The sequence below is a fragment of the Alexandromys fortis genome, unplaced genomic scaffold (assembly GCF_014885135.2).
Source record: "Alexandromys fortis isolate MF-2015 unplaced genomic scaffold, M_Fortis_MF-2015_v1.1 scaffold_5, whole genome shotgun sequence".
NCBI classification, from domain to species: domain Eukaryota; kingdom Metazoa; phylum Chordata; class Mammalia; order Rodentia; family Cricetidae; genus Alexandromys; species Alexandromys fortis.
The window spans coordinates 12,910,665-12,934,249 of NW_026067924.1; the positions used below are offsets into that span (position 1 = coordinate 12,910,665).

The 23,585-nt window shown below is 34.9% G+C and overlaps 2 protein-coding genes across 3 annotated transcripts; one reads left to right on the top strand and one right to left on the bottom strand.

Annotated features, from left to right (window-relative positions):
* The first annotated feature begins 1,926 nt into the window (after window positions 1–1,926).
* Window positions 1,927–9,176, top strand: LOC126501736 (prolactin-2B1-like). The gene is made up of 5 exons (XM_050142571.1): window positions 1,927–2,051; window positions 3,588–3,766; window positions 6,183–6,290; window positions 7,259–7,438; window positions 8,905–9,176. The coding sequence occupies exons 1-5, from the start codon at window positions 2,021–2,023 to the stop codon at window positions 9,085–9,087; spliced, it is 681 nt and encodes a 226-aa protein (XP_049998528.1). The 5' UTR covers window positions 1,927–2,020; the 3' UTR covers window positions 9,088–9,176.
* Window positions 9,177–11,090: 1,914 nt separating this feature from the next.
* LOC126501732 (prolactin-8A9-like) lies at window positions 11,091–18,540 on the bottom strand. 2 transcript variants are annotated; one of them, XM_050142564.1, is made up of 6 exons: window positions 18,448–18,540; window positions 16,201–16,379; window positions 15,352–15,390; window positions 14,401–14,508; window positions 12,476–12,655; window positions 11,091–11,412 (listed from the first exon to the last, which is right to left on the bottom strand). In XM_050142564.1, the coding sequence occupies exons 1-6, from the start codon at window positions 18,476–18,478 to the stop codon at window positions 11,224–11,226; spliced, it is 726 nt and encodes a 241-aa protein (XP_049998521.1). In that variant the 5' UTR covers window positions 18,479–18,540; the 3' UTR covers window positions 11,091–11,223. The 2 variants fall into 2 exon arrangements, with proteins under 2 accessions (XP_049998521.1, XP_049998522.1); XM_050142565.1 differs by having other exon boundaries at window positions 16,201–16,376; window positions 18,448–18,524.
* Between the last annotated feature and the right edge of the window lie 5,045 nt (window positions 18,541–23,585).

Genomic DNA, 23,585 nt, shown 5'->3' on the forward strand with positions numbered 1-23,585 from the left:
AAATATGCCACAAAGGAAATTTTTAGAGACCTGGTTCATTAGATAAAGAGCTAGCACAGAGTCCTAAATATATGAATCATATCTATGCACCCACAGATGTACTGAAATGAAATAATAGCCTGTAGCATATATAAAGGAAATGTTTAAAATACCTTTATAAAGAAATAAGAAAAAGGAAAAGAGAAACAAAAAATACCAAACTCAATAGAAACAGTCAGTGAAAATAAAAATAAAAAATGGGAAAATCAGTGAAATTTAGGAGTGGTTCTTTGAAAAACAGCATTAAAGTTTGGAAACTTCTATTACAACGTCATGGTCACCACTGCTCGTGGCCAAACCCCAGAATTAATAAGACTATTCCTAAGGAAAACACAAAACCAAAAGCAAGCTGGTAGGAAACTGGAAGCTTCATGTCTAATGGCTAGCTTCTATAGTGTTGGAAGGTCCCAGGCAAGCTACCCAAGCAGGAAAGTAATCAGTTACACACAGTTGTGAACTCTGCCGGCTATAGCAATGCCTGATATCTCAAGAAATGCCCACTGATGCAATAGTAGCAAGAATATAATGGAAGTGCCTAACTTATTTCCTGATTGGTTTAAGTCCCACTCCACTAGATGAAACATATATCTGGTACCATTATCAGACCAAGAACGTATAGCTACACAGGACAGACGCGCTAGTTAGTGGTAAATTTGTTGCTTTTAGATTGGTAAATTGGCAGAGTATTAAACTTGCTCCTGATGACTTTTTTTTATAATCCCAGTTTCATGCATCTCTCGATTACCATCTAAGAAAATTCTATTTTGCAGTGAATGTTGATTAACACGGTAACTAACCTACAACTGTTCAAGGAGCAGAGAAAAAAAGAGAAGAAAATGATCAGTCCAAAAAGAATAGTAATCATACCAGTTGAGAATATGCCAGACGGAACACTTCATGGTAGAAACAGGTAACACCAAAGCCTATTAGGTTGTTGAAAAATCCTGAGACCAGATTGGTTAACTTCCATTGAGTTATTGGCTCAGGTAGACTCTTTGGATTCCAACCCATAGAGGCATTGTCAATAATTTCGGTGCATGTCAAAACTAAATGGTAAGAACTTATTGCTGAATCTACATATTCATGCTGCATGTTATGAAGAAATTAGACTGAGAATGAGTGGACATTTTCTTAGTACTAAAGAAACTTCATCATGCAACATGGCGCCATATTAGTTGCTGGAATAAAGTGTCATTATAAGACCAGTGCAAAAGATGATAATGGAACACGCAGACATGTAAGATGTAAGCCCTAAGCCAATAGAGATACAGCTGTTATAAGGTTGGCAAACTGCTTTCTCATTGAATTTAAGATCATCTTAGCCTCATAGAACCTGTAGTTGGTATTATTCAACTTCAAATTTTGTGTCTAAGGATGGAATAATCCCTAATAGAATGGCCTCTGCAGTTGTTTGTTTCAATAGATGCGATGTTTCTACCAGTTGCCTTCCAAACTGTGTGTTTACCTGTTACTTCTTCTATCTGTCTACCAAGTAAAACTCTGTACAGTGTACCACAGATACTGATAAAGACTTGCAAAATATAAACGGTGGAGAATAAATACCTATTGATAGAACCTGGTAGTTCATGGAGCATTGCAGAAAAGGTGACAGGAACATGCAATTATATTAAGAAAATAGTTAATGCCTTGTCCATAGCTATTTCTATTTGAGTATAAAAATACATCAGTATTCATGAACCAGAGGTGGCTGAGGCTATGTACAAAATATCTTGACCACTAACCACAACCCGGAAATAAGATAAGCATAAAGATTCACGTATGACCGTAGTCACACATACTTGGTTTCATTCCCGGACCCTAGAGGTCATAGGATCGTGATATAGATTTTTAGGTGTTACTTCCTTCTGCCCTCTAGCAGGATGTGCTCTGCTATATAGGAGGTGGAAAGCTAACAGAGTAAGAACCAAACTGAAACAGATTTCCTCAGTCAACAGAGAAGCTGGGGTGTGACTTTTCAGGAATGCCGATGTCTTTGACTCAAATATTTTCCTGTAAGTAACTCCTCATTTACATTCCTCTATAGATGCTTTAGCATTATGTTATTGGGAAGTTTATTTATTTGTTATAATTGTTGCCCTACCTGGGATAACTGGACATTTATTCATACCTAACCAGGAGAAGCAAAGCCACATAGACTTTAGACATACTTTATGGTCATTAATATAGAAAGAAAATACATTCTGGATTAGTGGGTTTCAAAAGGGAGTCATTTTGGCATAGAGAGGTATGGAGCTATGTCCAGAGACATTTTGTCCTGTATTAATTGATATAATGTAAAAAAAAAAAAAGTGGTTGTGGGACATTACCCGTGTCTAAGGGTTAGAAACCAGGGCTTTTTCCAAATATTACATGAAAAGGGTATATTCAACTCAAAAATAAAATTTGTAAACGAGGAACATTGAGATGAAATGATAGCAGTAGGTTCTATAGGTCAAATTAGTAACATATTGGGAAGGAAGGTAGTAACATATTCTGGGTCTGAAGTCTTGACTGTGAGTTCTTTGTCTTGAATGAGTGTAACCAATTTTCTACTTCTGGAAAGAAATGTAGGCAAGCCTAGTAGATGTGGGTATTACAAAACCTTGACAATTAGGTTCAAGTAAAATAGTGATGCAAAACCTCACACTAATGCTAACTTGTTTCTATTTTCTTAATAATATCTCAACAAAAATGAATTAGTAATACATATGAACTTGATTTTATGAAGTAGAAAAGAAATAATGACTCTTTCTTCTTGGACTATAAAAATTCTTCAGTTGACATATGTATGGAGTGTACATATATATATATTAATATATGCATATCACTCCTAAAATAAATTTGGCGAAGTATGTATATTTTTGAAAATTTGCAGCATATAAATTTTGATAATATTTTTATTTTGTGTATAAAATTGATAGTTATCTGTATTTTACATCACTTTTTGTTATATTTTGATATTTTAAGTATTTGGGTGTAGATGTTTCCCTTACATTCCCCCTACCAATTTTCTAAGTTTGTGTCGGGCATTACTATTAATATTAACAAAGTTTCTCTTCATCCTCACTATCAGTAGAAAGGCAAGTAATGTATTTTTCACAAGTAATGAAGATAAAGCAAATGTGCATGTTGCCTTCGTCAAATATTCTAATATTAGACACTAAAATACAAGTTCTTTACAAATTTTCAGATAAAATTCTTGAGTGTCTTATTCAAAACCAAGAGAAATCTGCAGGACATTAAAGAACCATAAGAGTAGGATTAGGTCATCTTAACTTGATTCATGTTCAGCTTCACATGTTAGGAAAAAACAGAAAACATGTCTTGAAGTTATGCTAAAAATTCAGTATCTTTGACACATTTCAAAATATAAATCTTTGTAAATATATTTGCATAACTAAACTTGCACGGTGGAAGATGTTCATTACCCGGCACATCTAAAAGCACCTAGGGTGTAAAAAAGTCACTCCGGTAAGATTACCATTGACAGGGTGATTGTTGACAACCTAAGAGAAAGAGCCCTCACAGTGCCTTCTCTTCTCCTTTAGCTAGGGCACTGCTGCTGCTCCTGGTGTCCTACCTGCTTTTGTGGGAGAATGTGACCTCTGTACCCACTTGTGTCAAGAGGGATAGGAATACCCGGAAGTCCTTAAGGAGACTGTTTGCATTGGCCACTTTTATTTCTCAGATCACCAGTAGACAAGCTGCAAATTTGTTCGCTGAATTTGTAAGTACCCCTATAACTAATGACTTCCTTTTAAAATGGGCCTTCATGCTAGTGGTTGGGATATAGTATAGCCTAACGTAGGGAGACCATGACGGAAATTTCAAGCAATGAGCCATCATAGGGAGAAGAAATTAGCAGCTACTATTCCCTTTAGCAGGAGAAAAGGATATTCTTAAAAAATGTCAGTTACATCCTCAAATGAAATAATTTTGATACTCTTCTCTATTTTTTAACTTTATTTTAATTTACGCTTGTGACATAGGGCCATAAAATGTATGTCTAAGAGAAAGACGCGATTTTTATTCCTTCATTATGTGCAGTGGTTTTCAACTTTCCTAATGTTTTAGCCCTTTACACAGTTCCTCAGGTGGTAGTGACCCCAAACCATAACATTAATTTGCTGCTGATTCACAACTATAATTTTTCTACTATTATGAATTATAATGTTAATATCTGGTATGTAGGATATCTGACACGTGGCCCCTGAAGGGGCCATGATCCACAGGTTAGAAACCACTAATTTAGTGTTTTGGCCTCTGGTGTCTTTACTTTGGGTATTACAGATAACTAATAAAGGAGGATGACTTTGTAGAGAACTACAATCAGTAGAGATACTGACACAGGTTATCAGAAGTTTTCCATTTCTTTTTCTTTATAGATCTGCAAATACAGTGAATCCGTTTTAAACAATTCAAATTCATATGCTTGCAACAAGGAGTTCTGGTATAGAAATGAAAGTGTATAATGTCTTCATGATTAAAATACATTGAAAGCTGCATATTATAGTATGCTACTTGTTTTTATAGAAATCAATAAGTACTTCCATACATACATCAATGGATATGTAAGAATGTGACTCAAGTTTGCATAACACACACAGACACATGCCTCTAGCATTCATATTGTACACTATTGTCTCTGCCATTTTCATTTCCTGATGGGTTGCCTTGAATATGTGAAGTCATCTTAAGTATCCCTTCAAACTATCAAAACAATAACAATAACAGTTTTACAGAATGACTTTAAGAAATAAATCTATTGTAGCAAATTAATGAATAAATATTGATAATTGCAATTCCTATTTTTCTATCTTAAGTAGCTCTTAACTTATTATTTCCTGTATTATTCCAAGAGATTTTATTACTTGGTGCCATCAGCAAAATAGTACTCTGAATTAGCAATGACATTGGTAAATGAAATTGTAGAGATACAGACGTCGTAACAAGAAGAGCTATAATATTAAGATGTTTAACAAACTGAGTTAGAAACTAGAAACTATATATACTTAATTACTATGGCACTTGTCAGAAATGCCAGATAAAGTTGATACATACTTAGCAGTTTTTAGTCTTGCTAATTTTGTTGTTGCAATGAACAACTTTTAAGAAGTCTGAGAATAACAAACAAGGGGAAACGTTGGGATGTTTGAGGGTTATTTGGGTGGAAAATGAGACTGTAGAGCAAGTTTTAAACTGTAGTCTTTCTCCTGATATTAATTTCAACTTTTCAGTAGCAGCTTGTTCTTATTTAGAATTTCATACATGAATGCTGCATCTGTGAAAGTGTTACCCTTCTTTCTCCTCAGCAAATCTTTCGGTATCCTCCTGTAACAAATTCATGGTTTATTATTATTGTTGTCATGCATATATATTTGCATGTATGTAAATATATATGTATGTATGTTCACATTTTCCTTTGCCTATATGTGCATTTATCCATGGCTAACTACATAGAATAAACAACTGATGTGGGTACTCATCACTGGAAGCACCTGATTTTACCTCTCTCGGCAGCCATAGATCCCCTGTAGGTCTTCATCTAAGGAGTGAACTGTGTGGTATTTCTCCTGTACGCGTTAACAAGTCAGCCAGTATTATTATTTTGTTGATCTTGTTCGGTCAGTCATATTGTTGAGCATTCTGGGTTCACTTTACCTGTCATACCTAAAGGAAGCATGTTTCCTGGGACTCTGTCCTTTGCAAGCTTTCTACCCCACTGCCCTTTTGAGAGTTTCTCTGATTCTAGGCTTAAGGATGCATTATAGATATATCAGTTGGGATTGGGAACCTCAAAGTCACTCATTCTCTGCATTTTAATCAGTTATGGATCTCTATAATGGTCTTCATCAATTTCAATAAGAACCTTCTTTGGTAAGTGATGAGATTAATCATATCTGTGGGTATAAAGATATTAATTTAGAATACAGTTACAGAATATGTTAGATTAAGAACTGCCAACAATAGGTTCTCAGACACCTTCATTTACAAATAGTTGGAGAGGTTTACATTACTAGGCATCAATTCTCTTCTGTTGAGCTTAAATTAAATATCATCTATCAAATGTATCTGAATTTGGGTCATTGACTACTTCATATAATTTCCAATCTCTAACTTATTTAATATTTCATCCTGTCCAGGACAAACAATATGCCCAAGGCAAGAGGTACAATGACAGGATCCCTGACATCTGTCCCTCTGATTTTCTTGATACCCCAGGAAACAAGAACCAAGTTCTAGAAAGCAAAGTAAGTGTTTATTCTTTTGTATTTCTTTACCAGATCAACTGAAGCAACATAGCATTTCTACATATAGTGGATGTGATCAGAGGCTCCTTATTTGTGATCATAGAGAACTAATGAAGCCATACTCTAGGGTTAGTAAATTACAAGTGAAATATACTAAGCTGTGTTTAGAGGATCTCTAATTTTACATGGAGAAGATCCTTTACCACCTTAAACTCCTGGATTTTTAGTCATTACATGAAGGAACATTTCAATTAACATTAACATTCTTGGTTGAATATTCATTAATGTAATCATATACAGTGCAAATGCAGTTTTATTTCTCATGGTTACTGATGGAGCCAAATTTGACAGCACAGTACATAACGACATGTTTATTTCTGTTAAGTTCTTTCACTACGTGTTAATTCCTAAATGATCTACCTTTATTTCGTAACTGAAAACCAGCTGAGAATAAGACTCTAATGAATGCTGTACATTATTTCTAGGGATAAAATCATCCTTTAAGTATGATGGCAAGTCTACATATCATTATCAGCTCCAATTTATGATGGTTATCATCTCTCATATATGATTCCCTGCCATAACACATCTCGGGATTGAGCTGAACATTATCATATATCCCTACACATCTATAAGATACAGTTCATTCTTCATGTTTTGCTTAATGTCAAATATAGGTCTACAATTCTTATTTAAATAATTATGCTATAAATAAAGAATAAAAATTAACAGTGGAAGTTTGAGCAAGAGAAATTATTTATTGAGAGTGATTATTTTGCTAGACACTTCATAGAGCACTCCACTGACAGTTTTGAATTTAATCTTCCACAAAATTTCAGAATAATGTCAATGTTATTTTTCACATATACAAATTGTATCCTATATAAAATAATATGAATAGCTACAGAAATATTTTAGTTTTTTAGAGCAAAGCTTCCTTATCTAATCCTATTTCAATGGTTACTTAGCCAGAAGTTCTACTGAAACTGTTATGCGATCTACTGTATTCCTGGAATGACCCTCTGAATCATCTTGTGAAAGAAATGTCTGCCATGCCAGGAGACCCTAATGCTATCCTCTCCGAAGCCAGAACAATTCAGGGAAAAGTTGGGCAACTCATGGTGGGAGTTAAAACAATACTCCGTGAGGTGAGCAGCCTGCTGACTAGCTTTCTTCATACTTAAATGAGGAGTTCTTTGTAATGACTAATGTATTTTTAAATGTTTTACTTTGCCCAAAAATTGAAAATCAATGTAATTCATACAGACGATTACAGAAAATCGTAACCAGTCAAAATGAAGAGTTGTGAAGTCCAGTTCCAATGGATACATCTACAAAATATTCCCACATCTAAGGTTCAAGGAACATTGAAGAAGATGGGGAGGAAAGATTTATGAACCACATAGAATCAGGAAGTTTGCGTAAATATGTCTCTCCTAGGAATCTCATAAATATCATCCACAGAGTCTCAGCAACATGGTTTCCTAAACAAGAGATGAACAAGGGCAATTCCAATAAACATACAAATGTGATCAGAGCTTCAAAGGAGGGTCAATGAGGCCTCAGTCTTACCCAAAGAAACCAAGCAACTACAAGCAGCTAAGTGATGTTGAGAACAGGAGAAATAAGATTCTCCAAGTAAAAGTTTCTCAGTTGGTTTTCCAATACCAAATGGTCATCACTTAAAATATACATATGAGTAATATTGCACAGAATAATTAGGCTTTATATTTAGGGAAACATAGGTAGATACAAATATGTAAATGTAAAAATCGATAAAAGGCCATGAATTTTCAAAATAGCAAGAAAAAATATATGGGTGGTTTTTAAGTAAGAATGGGAAGAGAGAAATAATGTAATTATATTATCTCAAAAATAAGAAAGTAAAATATTGAAAAATATGATGCTTATGAGATTCCTAAGAGAAACATTTTTATGCATTCATATCTGTTATAGCCTTTTTATCAAAAGGGATACTAGCAACACACGGACACCTCTCAATAATACTTCACTCTGAGTCCCTTATCCAGGGGTATCAGAAGAAGGCAGAATTTTCTCTCTCCGAAGTATCTTTCCTGGGTATAAAGACAGATACATAACTACCTCAATAGTTCTAACACAATAATCCTCTGAATATTTACCTCTTGAACTATCCAAAGCAATCCTCATTTGTTCTAGGCTTTATTGTACACACAGTATTTGGACAACTGGTTTGGTTAAAAACAGAAGGGAAGTTGGTTTAATGTCCAAATTCCTTAAAGTAGAAAAAAAGCAAGATTGAGTCTATGGTAAGGACACACAAAGTTTGTTCAATCATAAAAATGAAATCAATTCCTCCATTGCCCCTATGTTACTCATGTAAAAAATTAAGTAACACCTTGCTGGTTGTCCATCTATCAACTCCTGTAAAGAACAGTTTACTAGCTTTTTTTACATGTGCCAGAAAATGTATTCATTTGGGTTTGATGAAGTAGCTCCATGAAAATCTATATTTAGTTTATGATTTTTAACTTTACAAGTACTTTCATAAATCTATATTTAGAAAGAATAGGCATCTAAAATACTAAAATACAACTAATACTTGGCTGATTATATTTTTGGTGATCATGTTTAGATTGGAGAGAAACATGATGAGAGCTACCCTGTCTGGTCTGGGCTGTCATCCTTGAAGTCAAGCAATGAAGATGTTCGCTGTTTTGCCTTTTATAACATGATCCGCTGCCTGCTCAGAGATTCCCGCAGAGTAACCACTTTTCTTGAGGTCCTCAAGTACCAAATTATTCAAAACAAATGCTAACAGCAAATTTATGCCATCTGTTTCTGAGATGCCCCTAGATAAGACAATACTACAAGGCTCCAGTTTTCCCCTCTTTTCTTTAAAAATAAAAACTGTTGGAATTTCAAAATTCTTAGTCAATTGGTCCAAATTTCTTTTGTTGATTTTATGCAAAAACAATATATTTGACAAATAACAGAAGTTAAGAACCTAACAAACACATTATACAACTTTCTTCGCGTTTCCAGAATATTAATACATGTAAAATTGTTAGAATCAGCAAAAAACAATGTTATTGTTTTACCGTATCTAAAATCCATCAAAATGCATTGAATTTAGCAGTTACATGTTAAATGCCAAGTAGTCCCTATCGGATTTGTTTCCAGAATACGGATTGAGAGAATAGGCAGCATGCGCTCGCTTTATCTGTTAATACTGTGAAAATTTGCAATAATTTGAAGTGTGCTAGACCGCAAGTGTGAAATGACTCTGAAACTCTCTCCAACTGTCTTCAACCACATTCCTCTGAATTCTTGTCTCTGAAGCATCATCTTAGACAAATTCCAGATGTTCAATTCATGCTGAGTAGAACAAGTTTTTCCAAGGCTCATATCCATTTTTGTTCACATTAATGTTCTTTAGAACTTTGCTCTCTCCTCAAGTGGTTGAAGTTAGAAAGCAGGGAAGGCAGAGATGAACAGGTCCTACAATGTCTCTTCCCCTCCTTCTGGATTTGCATTCCTTTGCATTTTTTTTGAGATTTAGAGATCAGAAGACAGAAAAAAAATATGCAATTAGTGACTTATGATGCAACAGCCAAAATTTATTTCTGATTTTGGATTGAAATATATTTTTTGGAAGTAGTAAGAACCTCTCTTAGACGTGCACTATTAATTTTCCAAAGCACATAGCCGAAGAACTCAGTGATCAGTGTTTCTATGTGTAGAAGAGCTGAGCCAGATATGGTGGTCCCTCTAATCTCCATTTTTTATTCATGGTTTGATATATTTTCATTCATTTTTGTAGCCAATTTAGATTGAGTTGATCATGAGAGATGATTTTGATAGTTTGATATATGAGAAAGACTAAATATGTAACAATGTGCAGTCTATACTATAATGCATGTATATCTCAGATATTCAACAAAAGAAGCTACAAATTTAGTGAATATATAGCACTATAAGAAATCAGTAAGTACAACAAGTAACTGGTGCTATTTTAAGCACATATTTGACTCAAAAATATCAAAGCACAGCTTTCCACAACATTTAGGGTATAATTGGAACGGAATAAAAAATAGCTTTTGATAATAGAAAGTTAAAAGTTCCCTATCTTGATCAGAAAGAAAAGCAATTTATTGCTTCATCAGAGTTCTATGCAGATGTTCCTAGGGTATCAACATCTTAAAATGACTATGATTTTAAGACACAGATTATATGAAGACTATATCTAGTTCAAATAAAATGAACATAGAGCAAAAAAGGGCATGTTTGACACAGACAAATGAAAACTTGCAGAACACGCCTATGATCATGTAATGGAGAGGTAAATTTATAGTAGGACACAATGAAGAGATCTTGAGCAACTGACATCTGCATCCTAAAGCAATTTCTAATTTTTAAAATTGGCTGGAAATTTCATTCATGCATTTGTTATGTCTCTATTGTATCTACTCCTTGCCCCACTTCCTCCCAAATTGTCTTTAGACTGTGGAATCACACAGCAACTGTATTGTCTTGGCTATGCTTTCACAGTGAACATTCTTCCCTAAGGACAGTCTTGATTTCATGAAGCATTATAAAATTTACATTTCGTATTATGGTACATAGATTATTTAATTGAGAGTTTTATACTTTGCTTGAGTAACTGGAGCTTCATTTCTTTCCTGTGAAGTAAGTCATGAATGTTTTTGGCATACGGAACATCTATTATTTGTGATGAATTTGATTGGGGCAACCTAACCTTAATATGATAGATATTTTATTCAATGAACAAAAGAAAAATAGACTTTTTAGATTTGAGAATAAGAATGTTTTTATTTTTCAAAAAGTGGCCTGTTATCCACACACATACATTCACAAGGTATAACATTAAAAGAAACTTCTTGGTAATGGACTGTTATGGACCATCTCCAAAGCAGACAGGGTAGATGAGCACTTAGCAGTCTTTCCCAGTTATTCGACACTTCAATGTTCTCAGATGACGTACAGTGTGTGATATATCTGTGCGTAGGCAGTAGGAAAGGTTAAACATTGCCAAACATTTATTCTGTTTGTCATTTGATTTTAGGAATGAAAGAAACTCCCAGACAGGATCTTTTTCCTTTATCTTTGCGGTAGGAAATACCTAAAAATCAAAATGGTAGTCAGTTTCTTGTTGATTATATTCGTAACGTTTCTTTCTCCTTGCTTCTTACATGCTTAATCACCACAGAAATACATACAGAAATGATGCTTCCATTAAAGGTATGGGTTTTTATTTATCTTGGCCAGGAGACCCCTAAGCAGTTAGCCTTGTAAAAACTATGGTTAAGGGGCTGGAGAGATGGCTCAGCAGTTAAGAGCATTGCCTGGTCTTCCAAAGGTCCTGATTTCAATTCCCAGCAACCACATGGTGGCTCACAACCATCTGTAATGAGGTTTGGTGCCTCTTCTGGCCTTTAGGCATACATGCAGAAAGAATATTGTAATACATAATAAATAAATAAATATTTAAAAAAAAACAAAAACTATGGTTAAAACTCATGCATGTGCATTTGCCCTAACATGTAATTGATTGCGATGAAGGAATTCCCCTTCAGAAACAAACAAAGGAAAGGTAGGAAATTTGTTTTTGACTTTTTGGACAGTGGACGGGGTGGTGATCAGTTTCTCACTCGGGAAACTTTTATGTGTTCTCTATATTTCATAGAGGCTGTTATATAGCACTTTTCTTTTATGCATTTCAACTAAATCTACTCTCCGTGTAGTTTGTGTATGTAAACTTCACACGTGATGAAGATAAGATGGTGAGTTAATATGCAGAGCCAAGGGATGACTGTGAGAATAGCTGAGCTCCTTCTGTTCCTCTTGGGAAAGGTGTCCTCTAACATATGTTATGTTATGGTGATCCTCAACCATTAAATTGTTTTTGTTGCTAGGTCAAGCTGTGATTTTGCTACTGTTATGAATCATAATATAACTATCCAAATTTTCCAATGGTCTTAAGTGACCCCTGTGAAGATGTCATAGGACCCCCAAAGGCTTCATGACCTACATGTTGAGTGAGAATCAATGTCCTAGGAGAAGACTAAACACAAGATGAGATATCTACGTTGCACTCTGGCAAAGTAGACTATTTCAGAATATTTTTAAAAATTATGCAACCTACCTCTTTTATGAATGAGAATAACTAACAGAAAATTGCTTACCTTGGTGAGTATCCACCTAAGGTCATCCAGGAGTTCTCTGTTGTTCTCTTCAATAGTGTTGACTTTTGAAAGTATACTTTCTGGGACATTTTGCATGGCTTTCAGTTCAATCATGACATGGTACAGAGGCATGCGCCAGGCACCCATATAATGGATCAATGATTTCAAAAATTTTTTGGTCTAAGAAAACACAACAGAACCATTGAATTAAAATAATTTCAATACAGCAAGTGAGTTGCTTGTAAAGCTTATGGAAAGAAACTGAACTCAAACATATTTTTATTATTTATGTATCTTGCATATTGTATAGATGTTACATAGTGTGGCAATATAAAATTTAAGCAATTAGTCTATTGTCTACAAAATAAAACAAATTATGACACTTATAAATAGGCATTTTTCAGAGGTTATATCCTCATGTTTGTTTTCCCTATGAAATTCTAACAGCTGACTCCCTATTGAGATCTTCATTGTTTGGTTATTTTGCTTATCAATTGGTAAACCAGGTCCTGCTGTGACTAAATAGAGGTCAATAAAATTTGACTCAGGAAAGATAGATGCCACCAGCCAGGGAAAATGATTCAAATAATTTCACTCAAGGATTAGTACACATCAATAAATCATTCATTCATTAATGTACTCATTTATGATTTCTAGGTGAGTTTAAGACAACAGAACAAGAATAGAGTGAACAGCATGGTTCTTATTATGTGCTGTCCACTTGCCTCTGAGATAGTGGGATATTTGTTGGCATGTACAGGTGAAAAACTGTGTATATATGAAGAACATTGGGTTTAATAGCAGAATCAATGGGAATCACAACAGAAATTTGCCCCTCCAGTATTTAATGTTCATATCTGATTTACACTATTTCTGTATTGATGTTTGCTAGTATCTCCCATGGTCATGAAAATGAGAGCAGACTAGAGCCTACTTATTACAATAGAAAGATGTAAAGGGCATTAGGAAAAGGAGCAGGCAAATGGTGATGGCAACACATGGGAGCATGATCTTATGTGGCTAAGCCTGAGATCTGTGGTTTGATGAAGTGCACACTTGAATTCTTAATTTTCCTACAAGTGTAAATACAATTTTTCAAAACCTTCCTTTCCTTTTTTACATTTAATATCACCTTCTGTTAATTTTTGGCAAGTTTTAAATACAGAAATGCTAAGAGAATGCTTTTCAACATGTTTAGCAATATTGTGGCTTTTAAAAAGCATTTTCTTTATATCTTTGTCCTATTGTCCTCCTTGTTGTCATTTAATATTAAATTTAAATAATGTTCAGATTTGCTATTGCAGGGAGATGAGGAGATGATTGTTATCATAAAATATAAACTGCTGTAATATGTGGACATCCTCATTATGAATTGGAACTTCGTTACATCCTAAGAAACATATAATTGTATTTACAGGCCTATTCTGCTCTTCTGCCTTTCGATTAAGGCATAGAGAATCACAGAGTGATGAGACAGGTAAAAAATGATATTAGAACCAAGACATATTTGAAAATAGAGAAGGTGTAGTGTTCAGTTCTGTAGAATGTCACAATGAGGAACCCATCAGCAATATATAATGAAGATAGGTACATTATCGTCACAAGTAAAAGTGAGTTTATAAACATAAATAGCCCGTTTAGCTCAAAGTGTCCTAAGAAGTAGTGAGCGAAATTTCAGGGGCAAGACATTGATAAAATGCCATCCTCTAAATGGACTATTTAAGAATCTGCTACACTGTTATTAGTTATTTGATTTTATTTATAATTTGATGACAATATATTGTAACTTTTTAAAACATACTTGAACTCCATTGTTTTCTGCATGCATGATCACCGCATCAATCATAATGGCTGAAGCAACTGTAGCACCAGAAGCCCACTGTATCGCTTCTGATGTTTAGTGAAAACCCAAGATGGAGACTTACATTGATATTTGTGGGTTCAGCTCCCAGATCTGGATGTACTGTGGCGTTAGAGTGGCAGTTTAGTCTGGCCCTCACAACAGTTGGATGCCTCCTCGTCATTAGTTCAAGCTGCAGTTTAAAACAAACTTCAGTGAGAGCTCAGAAATTATAGAGATGACTTCATGACAAGAATAATTTATGCATTTTGATGTATATGTAATTTTTAACAATAATTATTTCATAAAAACAAAAATCAAAGAATCAAGAAAGTGCCCATCACTTAAAACTGTGTCTATTGGATCTGCAGCCTAATTTGCCAATCCACTAACTTTTGAACCATTTAACTCCTCTTTTATTTGCCTGTCTTCCCACTCTTCCTAAAAGTTACTATTTGGAAGGCAAAAAAGGAACAAATTTATCAAGAAGTAAGCGTTTTAATTATTATCTTTCTCTAGTATTTCAGCAGCAAACCATAACACATATTTATTAGTATTCCTATTTTCTGTCAGTACATATTGAAATTTCCTTACCCAGACATTAGAATTTCAAATTTATTCAATTAACAATGAATTTTGAATACATATAGCTGTGTAGTAAAAATTTTATAATACTTTTAGAATAAAATTGTATTCATTGTAACAAAATTACACATGAAATATAGAGTATTTTGTAGGAAACTCTAAACAATGAAGAATCAAAATATACAAAACAATTAATGTTCAAGTGTTTTACTATTCAATGTATTATTAATTATATATTAAATTTACTTAAATGTAAATTTATGATACCTTACTTTTTCTAATAATCAGCTAATTCAAGAAAGGTTAATAGACTATTATGAAGGCTAGGATGTAGAAAAACTGTCATTTCAGAAATGCAAGTAAAAATTCAGTGTAAGGCTTTCTCGTCTAACTTGAGATGATTGACATGGTCTCATTTGGGAAAGTAGCTGGAAAGAAGTAGGGTACTTACCAGATATTTAAATGTACTGGAAAAGAATTCATTATGGAACTGCGTCATGTGAAGGGAAAAAAAATCTAGTCAATAAAAAACCAACATGGATACATGTTTTTTTTTTCAAACAGACACATTCTAGTGATGTCCATCATACTGAAGGTTTGCCTATATTCTCTTTGTGTTTTCTGACCTTGAAAAATGAATGACTTGCAGTGATCAGCAAGAAACAAAAGAAACCACTTCTAATTCTGCCCTGATACTGAACAAAGACCAGCAATGAAAATCTTTAAACCACAATTCTACTATTTAGGGACTTCTTGAAAGTCTCTCTCTCTCTCTCTCTCTCTCTCTCTCTCTCTCTCTCTCTCTCTCTCTCTCTCTCTCTTCCTCCTCCTCCTTTTCCTCCTTCTTTCTCTCCCCCTCCTTCCTTTCTCTCAATTTCTCCTTCTTTAGTCCCTTTCTTCCTTCCTTTCTCTCTTTCTTGCCTTTTCACATGCATTAGGTTATCTCTGTTCCAAATACATATTGTACATTTTCTATAGTGCTAAATGAATATTAACAGTGCAAATTTGTGATCCTGAATGAAATATAAGATAATGAATATCTTACTCAAGCACATATTAAGAGTTTCTACCCTATATTTTTATTTTTAAGAGAAATAAAATCAGAGGAAATGTAAAAAAATGCCATTAGATTCTTTGAAATTTCATGAAACTATCTCTTTGACCCTGTCCATGTTTCAGTAGTTGGTACTTCCTTTACTAATACATGTCCTTTAGAAATTTATTTTCTAATATTTGTGTCATGATAGTCTCTCAGTTCCTAGTGCGGTTCAGACATTAGCATGAAGGTTAAGGCACTTACAAACTCTTGATGCATTTGTTGAGCCACATCCCGGATGGTTTCTGCTCGTTTGATGGCACTGTTAAAGGTTTCCACAAGCGGGTCCCAGCAGCCCCCCACTTTTGTGTAACACTCGGGAACTGATGCAGCTTTCTCCCATACGAGTAGGCTCGACACCAGCAGCAGTAAGAGTGTCCCTGCTACATAGAAACAAGAGTCACTTAGGGATGATTCAGTAATATGAATTTTTCAAGCTTCAACCTCTTCAGAAAAGGTTTATCTGGGCAAAGATTTCTCTACTGCAAGATTTGCTATTGGAATATCTGGAATGACAGATAAAATCACTGTGAATACTCTGGCAGTTAATGATATTCTCCTGTATAATAGTTTGAGAGAGAGGTGGCTTCCCATTATTTTGTATTGTTTCCTGAAGTGATTCTGGATTTTACAAATGTCTGGAACTGAATTTCACTCTCAACTAGTGTTTTTAAATCATTCTCTTTAGATGGTTTAGTGTCTTTGGAGTTTAAGCTCATTGTGAGTTACCAAACTCTTGAAGAATTTGTAATTTTTAAACTTCATGCCTTATATCAGCATTTTGGAAAATGAGGAGACAAGGAGAGCACAGCCTATCTGTTTGCTTTCTCTACATGCTGCATCATAACACATGATGACTATTAAAACAGAAGAGGAAGAGAATGCTGTCCTAAAAGGGATGTTAGCTTGGAATTGCTAATTTTTGGTAAAACATCAACAGAATACTAATTCGTCAAAAACTTTAGGTTATTTTCTTTAAAGTTAATCTTCATAACAATTCTCTGAGTGAATAGGTTAGATTGTCATGATTATAATGTGAATGTATTCATGAAGGAAAAGACTTACATGACTTAATGATTTTCTTAATGGCTTATTATTGGCTATTGGTGAAAGCAGGAGACCAACAATCAGGATTTTGCTCTTTTGATCAAAGAAAGATCACCCCTTGGTTCACACCATGTATCTTTCTGGCAGAGGACATAGTCTCAGTTTTGAGACTTAGTTTTCTCAGAGCTAATGGCCAATCTTTGTCTAGATACACTTTGTCATTGGGACATTATAATAGAAGCTCTAGAAGATGACTTGCCCTACTGTCTTTGTCTCTAGATACACTCACATTTAAAAGTTTTGACAATGATCAGGATTGACTTCAATCTAAAAATTCTACTCATTAAGCAGTACAAGGCCAAAACTTAAGGCTGAAGGAACATAAGCAGAGGAAGCAGAATCAATATAAAAGCTAGAGGTCCAGAATGTTTACTTATGGAAAATGTCCTTTGCTGATGTAATATCAATTGTTCTGCTCCGAATTCATAGACTACTGAGTGACACTAAATGGATTCAACAGGATGTTTCTATCTTTATATGTATGCACAAATGCACATATAATAATTAAAGAAAAAATGGCCCTAAACTTTAGAGGGAGCATAGGAAAAAGTTTTTGAAGAGTTAGAAGAATGAAATAATATAATATTCTTCATCTATGAAATTCTCAAAAATGTAAAATTATCTTCCTATTTTATTTCAAAAGAAATCCCCATTGTTCTACAAAATATCACCTACAAAATATGGCACTTGGTTCCCACTCTTTACTCTTCTTTTTATGATGTTATTTGACTTGTGCTAAACTGAAAAGGGATACAAGTCACAATCTGCCATTTGTCCACTTCAGGTTTCTGAACTTAAAGATTCTTTAGATTTATTCAATTGTGAAAACTCTTATAACAATACACTGGATCATAATTTTGTTTCTTCTGCCATGAGATAAGACGAATTGGACACACTGACTTTACAATGTTGATAATTTCCGATTTTCCTAAATATAAAACATTGTCCTTTTGAGTGATTTTTTTTTCTGGAAGATGCCCTATGTATTGGAAGTTGTTTAATGTTCCCCATATTTCTACTCATTGGATTCCAACACTGCCCTTCTCTCACTTCAATAGAGATAGCACAGCTTATTCCTGAACATTTGTAACATGTGTCAAGGTGAAAGATGTTGATAACTACTGACCGGATTGTCACTTATTCCCTGTACAGTTGCTTTCAAGTCAAATAATTTTAAAGAATCTTAGAAAGTCCACGCTGAGTCTCCTGGAAACCTATCAACAAATATCTCTTCATACCAGATATAACACCAAAGATTTCAAAGAAAAATATCCAATAAAGCAAATCATTGAAGCACTGAACTGGATATTTTATTTAGAGATACATAGAAGCGAGTTTACTTACAGACATGAAGTTGACTCAAGGGCCGTTCCATCTCTGAGAAGTTTCCAAAGAGGAGCAGTGCTGTCTCTGGAGAACTGGCTCACTGGAATAATACATTTGGCTAGTTTCCTCCTCCTATTTATTCTAGTTGATAGTCCCAAAGGCATGCACAGTCACTGGACAACAAGAAGTCACATGGAGAATCCTTCATTACTAAACTACATCTGTCTATCTTCAGGGAATGCAAGCAGTTTTATTACCACATACTTAGCTGAGTCTGGATTTTTTTTTTTTTACTTCTTTTCTACGTGTTGATTCTTACCCAAATTGTTTTTGATATCTCTGAAGCCATCTCAGCTGCCTGGTGACAGATGGTCCGTCAGACCAGGAGGAAACTCTTGTTCATAAGTATACCCCCCTCCTTAGATAGTTACATTCTGTATATCATCTCTTTTACAATGTTTATGGACAAAGAGGGAATCTTTATTTAATATTTGACCATCATGCCATAACATTAGTAAATTATCAGTAGTGTTATCATGAATCTCTGCCAGAAATCTCTAACTACTGTGAAGAGTGTTTCTCTTTGAACTAAACTGACATAGTAATCTACATGACTAAACTAGATGTTTAGAAGTCATTTTGAAAGACATCAAATATATTTAACAGACAAACATCTTTAACTCTTCTTGAGAGTCTATGACTTCTCAAGTAAATGATTGTACATTGGCTTAAAATACAAAATGTGGTTTATTTCCTTAGCATTGGCCTTAATCATATCAGGTTTGTTCATTGCACCAAAAGCCATTTGTGACACTCTTTCCCTAATAAGTATAGTTTTGTATGTTTGCTGCTAGCATTAGTACTTGAGCCATAGTATCACTGGACAATTCTCCAAAAGACAACTCCATAGGAGCTTCCAGACTCTGACAGCCAATTGACATGCAAGGATCTTCTACCTTAGTGCCAACCAAAATTTTTCATATTCTTAAAACAGTGTGTTTGCTGCCTAAAAAGTTAGGCCAATCAGTTAGTTCTGGTGCATGTTCAAAAGGAGATGTAGCTGTAAGAATGGTGTGCGGGACCTTGGAAACCAGACTGTCCAATATCTCTTGGAACAGTAACTCACCCTGATCTCAGGGATTTAATACAATAATCCAATGGTTCTCAGGAATCCCTTTCTTTTCATGTATGTACACTCTCATAGATTCCTTAACTGTTATCTTTAATATTCTTTCAGATTCTCTCTCAAATGAGTAAAGTGTATAGAGGTTGGATTTATGCAATGGAAGTTTTGCAGACTTTCCTTTCCATAGACCTACAGTTATCTGTTTCAAGAAAACATATATTCACTTCCTAATTCTGCATCTACATGGACACTAATCCCATCTTGACATTGGAGCTATACAGTATAAATCCTCAAGCATATATCAGTTGTTTCTTCCAAAGTATATGGTTTTGTAGAGTAGCATAGATGTCATTGTTACTTCTTTTTCAATCCTACAGTCTACATACAGCTTTATGAACTGTTTGGGATGCTCCACCTGGAACTCTGACATATGATTAGAAAGAGATGCTATCTGGCTAATGGCCAAAGTGAAGCAACAAACATTCAGACCTGAAAAATATCTTTCCCCTCCAGATATCTTTCACCTTTTGAGAATTTCTTGTTTGGCCCTAGGCCATGGAGCTCTGTGTGCCAAGTGTTTTATGGAAGGGTCCTGGTCTGCATGAGTAATCTCCTCCTTACAAACTCCCCTTTTCTCAACCATAGAAGTTTGACATAAATTTCACAGGTTCCAGAGAACACTCACACCCTCCTTTGTAGCTTGAGTCCCTGTTGCACACTCACATCCAGCATTCCTATCTACATGAGAGAACTGCACGTAGAGTACTCTCTGATGCAGAGCTAATTGCCTACCCCTAGGGCAAGCAGTATCATTTTTATGTTCACCAATCTATCTCCTCCTCCTAATAGTGCTGACTTTAGTCCACAATGATTTTAGAAAGCCATGGAATTTAGTCTACTGGGCAAATTGAGAAAACTCAATATGCCTTTCCTTTAAGATTCCTTTGAGATGTCCTCAGGTCCTCTGTAATGCCCTCCCTTGCTCAAAGGCAATATTGGCCAACCTGCTGATTTTATCTGATGTGCTGTCCCTCCCTCTAAGACATCTTTGTGCTGCAGCTGGGAGTTGAATAGAAAGTCCTCTCTTGTTTTCTACCCTATGGAGGACTGTTACTCAGTTTATAGCTTTTCATTTGCTCATAACCGACACATCTTTCATGTGGTCAGCATTTCCACTGCAAATCCTAGATTGGTCAGAGTACAAATCTTGCCACATTTAACTTCCCCTGAACCCTGTTCTCAACTTTTTTCCTTTCCTGTATCAACTGTATTAGCACTTTTTAAATGATATTGAAATCATGTTCCAGTCATTTATAATCTACCCCATCTACTGAAAGTGTAGTCTTATGCTCAGTCATGGTTGAAGAAGAGATGCAATCAAACACTTAGGTCACAGTTTTGAAGACTAGACTGTCATCTCTTCTCACAGAGTGGGTGTAGTCTTCAGGAATGCAGGACTTGAGGTCTAAACCTGCCTGATGAAAATCAAAGGGGTTAATATTGCCATGTGCAAACACAAGTTTTTGACTTGATTCTTAATCTGTCTAAATGAAGATTCTTTACATCACAGCTACCTGACTACCATGTTCAGTTGAAAGTTTTCTGCTCTTCTCATATATTTTGTCTTCTAAAAGCCTCTTGGGTATTTGGAGTCTGGTGACTTTCCCAAGATTGGGGAATTGTTCCTCTGTCACATGTTTTCCATTCTAAATTTTGTAAAGTTTTCAATAGTCACTATCACAAACATCTATTCATGTTCTGCCCCCACCCCCTCTTGTACATGCACTCATACAGACAAACACATATACATACATATATACATATACACACATATTCAGAGAGAAATATTGTCTCAAAATTTAGGCCATGCTCACACTGAAAAGAGAAAATTACTCTAAACTAAGATTAAACAAAGAAAATCTTGTAGACAACCACAAATTCCTTTAGTTTGGATGCTCACCTTCCTAGACCTGGATGGAGGGGGGAGGACCTTGGACTTCCCACAAGGCAGGGAACCCTGACTGCTCTTTGGACTGGAGAGGGAGGGGAAGGGGTGTAGCGGGGAGGGGGAGGGAAATGGAAGGCGGGGAGGAGGTGGAAATTTTTAATAATAATAATAATAAACATGACCTAATGATTCTCTGGATTTCTTTCATATCTGTTGTTATGTCTCGCTTTTCATTTCTGATTTTGTTAGTTTGAACATTCTTTCTCTGCCTTTTGGTTAGTTTGAATAAAGATTTGTCTATTTTGTTGAAAAAAAAAAGAACAAATCCAATGAGGAACAAGGAAGATAGTGACTTCTGTCATGTTATTGCTTAAGAATGGTAAGTCTTTTCATCCTGTACATTACATATGTAGAAGTACCATTTGATTAAGTCCAGCTTAATGATGTTTTATGTTACAATATTTTGGTAAATTTGGTTCATATTGGAAAATAAATGAGCAACTGGCCATATGGGTAACTGACCTCATATTAATCTCATGGATCTTCCCCTCATTTGCTTTTGTAACTATTCTAATTCTCTGAAGATCCTTTGTCATTCCCATGTGCCATCTTCCACTGTTGAGCCATGGGCTGCTGATGGCTGCCTTGATTTCTTCTGCATTGGAGAGTCCTTGATGAGTTCCTTTTACATAGTCGACATTGAATATAGACTAGCTTGCCTGTCTTCTTCTATCAGTTCTGCATTCCAAAATCACCTCTAGCCCATGATCACATATATTCTAGGCATATCATCAAATTCCAGCTATCTTCCTGTGTAGTACCTTGTGCTGCTCTCATACAACTCAAAACTGATAGCTATCCCTGTCCATGGTGGAAAGGCTTTACGCATCAGGGGTTCCCATTTCTTATTCTATAGGAATATCTACAAAAACTTAAACATTGATTACTTACTAATGAATTATAATAAAATTAATCTCCTCTTTGTTAAAGTCAGGGTATGCATGTGTTATAGAAATATTGAAAATGAATTCATGAATACATTTTCTTTTTTTATTTGATAAATCAGCATTTCATCAATCCATCCGAACTCTGAAGCCTTGATAGAAATGATTTGATCATTCAGTAATTTCTTTGATGATAGTTTTTGTTCACATTTTCTTTATTTAGCAGTATCCACTACTCTGACCATAGTGTAGTAATTTGCATATTTGCTTAACACTTTATCCAAGTTCAGCTAAAACTACCAGTCACCATTTCTTTTTTATTCTTTCTTCTGGCATTTTTGTGCCCATGACATGACATTTTAAAGCTTCAGTTTGTGGAGTGTGTTTCTTTCTGTTTTGGTATCATAGCTCCTATTCCTACAATAAAACAATTACTTTTTTATTTCACTCCAATGTTACTTTTTGTTGAAATCTACAGAAGCAACCACAAATGCTCTCATTAGAGACAGTTGATTGCTATGTTCTTTTGAAACATTATTTTTCACTCTTCTTTGCTGATTCTGTCTAGCACAGCTATAAAACCTTTTTTTTTCTGAAAAAAAATCAGTTTCAGCTATATGCAATTTTTGAAGAGAGGCCTTTCTCCATCATATACAATTGATTAAACGTTAGCATAAATCCATGCTTTAAATAATACCATGAAATTTACATACTTTAGAATTGGTAGTCATTGCCGAATTTTCTCCCTGTTTAGTTATCATCGTGCATGCATAATGCCAAAACTAACATATATAAAGCATCCCTTGATCTCATGATATGCACTCATCTTTTAAAGAAAAGTGTGAATCATGTCAGAGCAATAATAGTCTTGAATATATTCAAGAGAAAGTAGAGGAACTGAGACATTTTGAAGCGTGGTGTTTGGATGCGTTCTAAAAGACAGAGATCATCACAATCAGGGAGAAGTCAGGTTCAGGTGAAGTGAGCCTGACTGTGAGGAATCCAATAGGTTTCACCTGAACTGTTATCTTATAACCATTAGGAATTTTTATTGCATAGCAAGAATTTTTCTTGAATTTTGTCATGGAGTGTTATCTAGTTTTGTTCTCTCTAAAGCTCTAACAACTCAATGGATGAA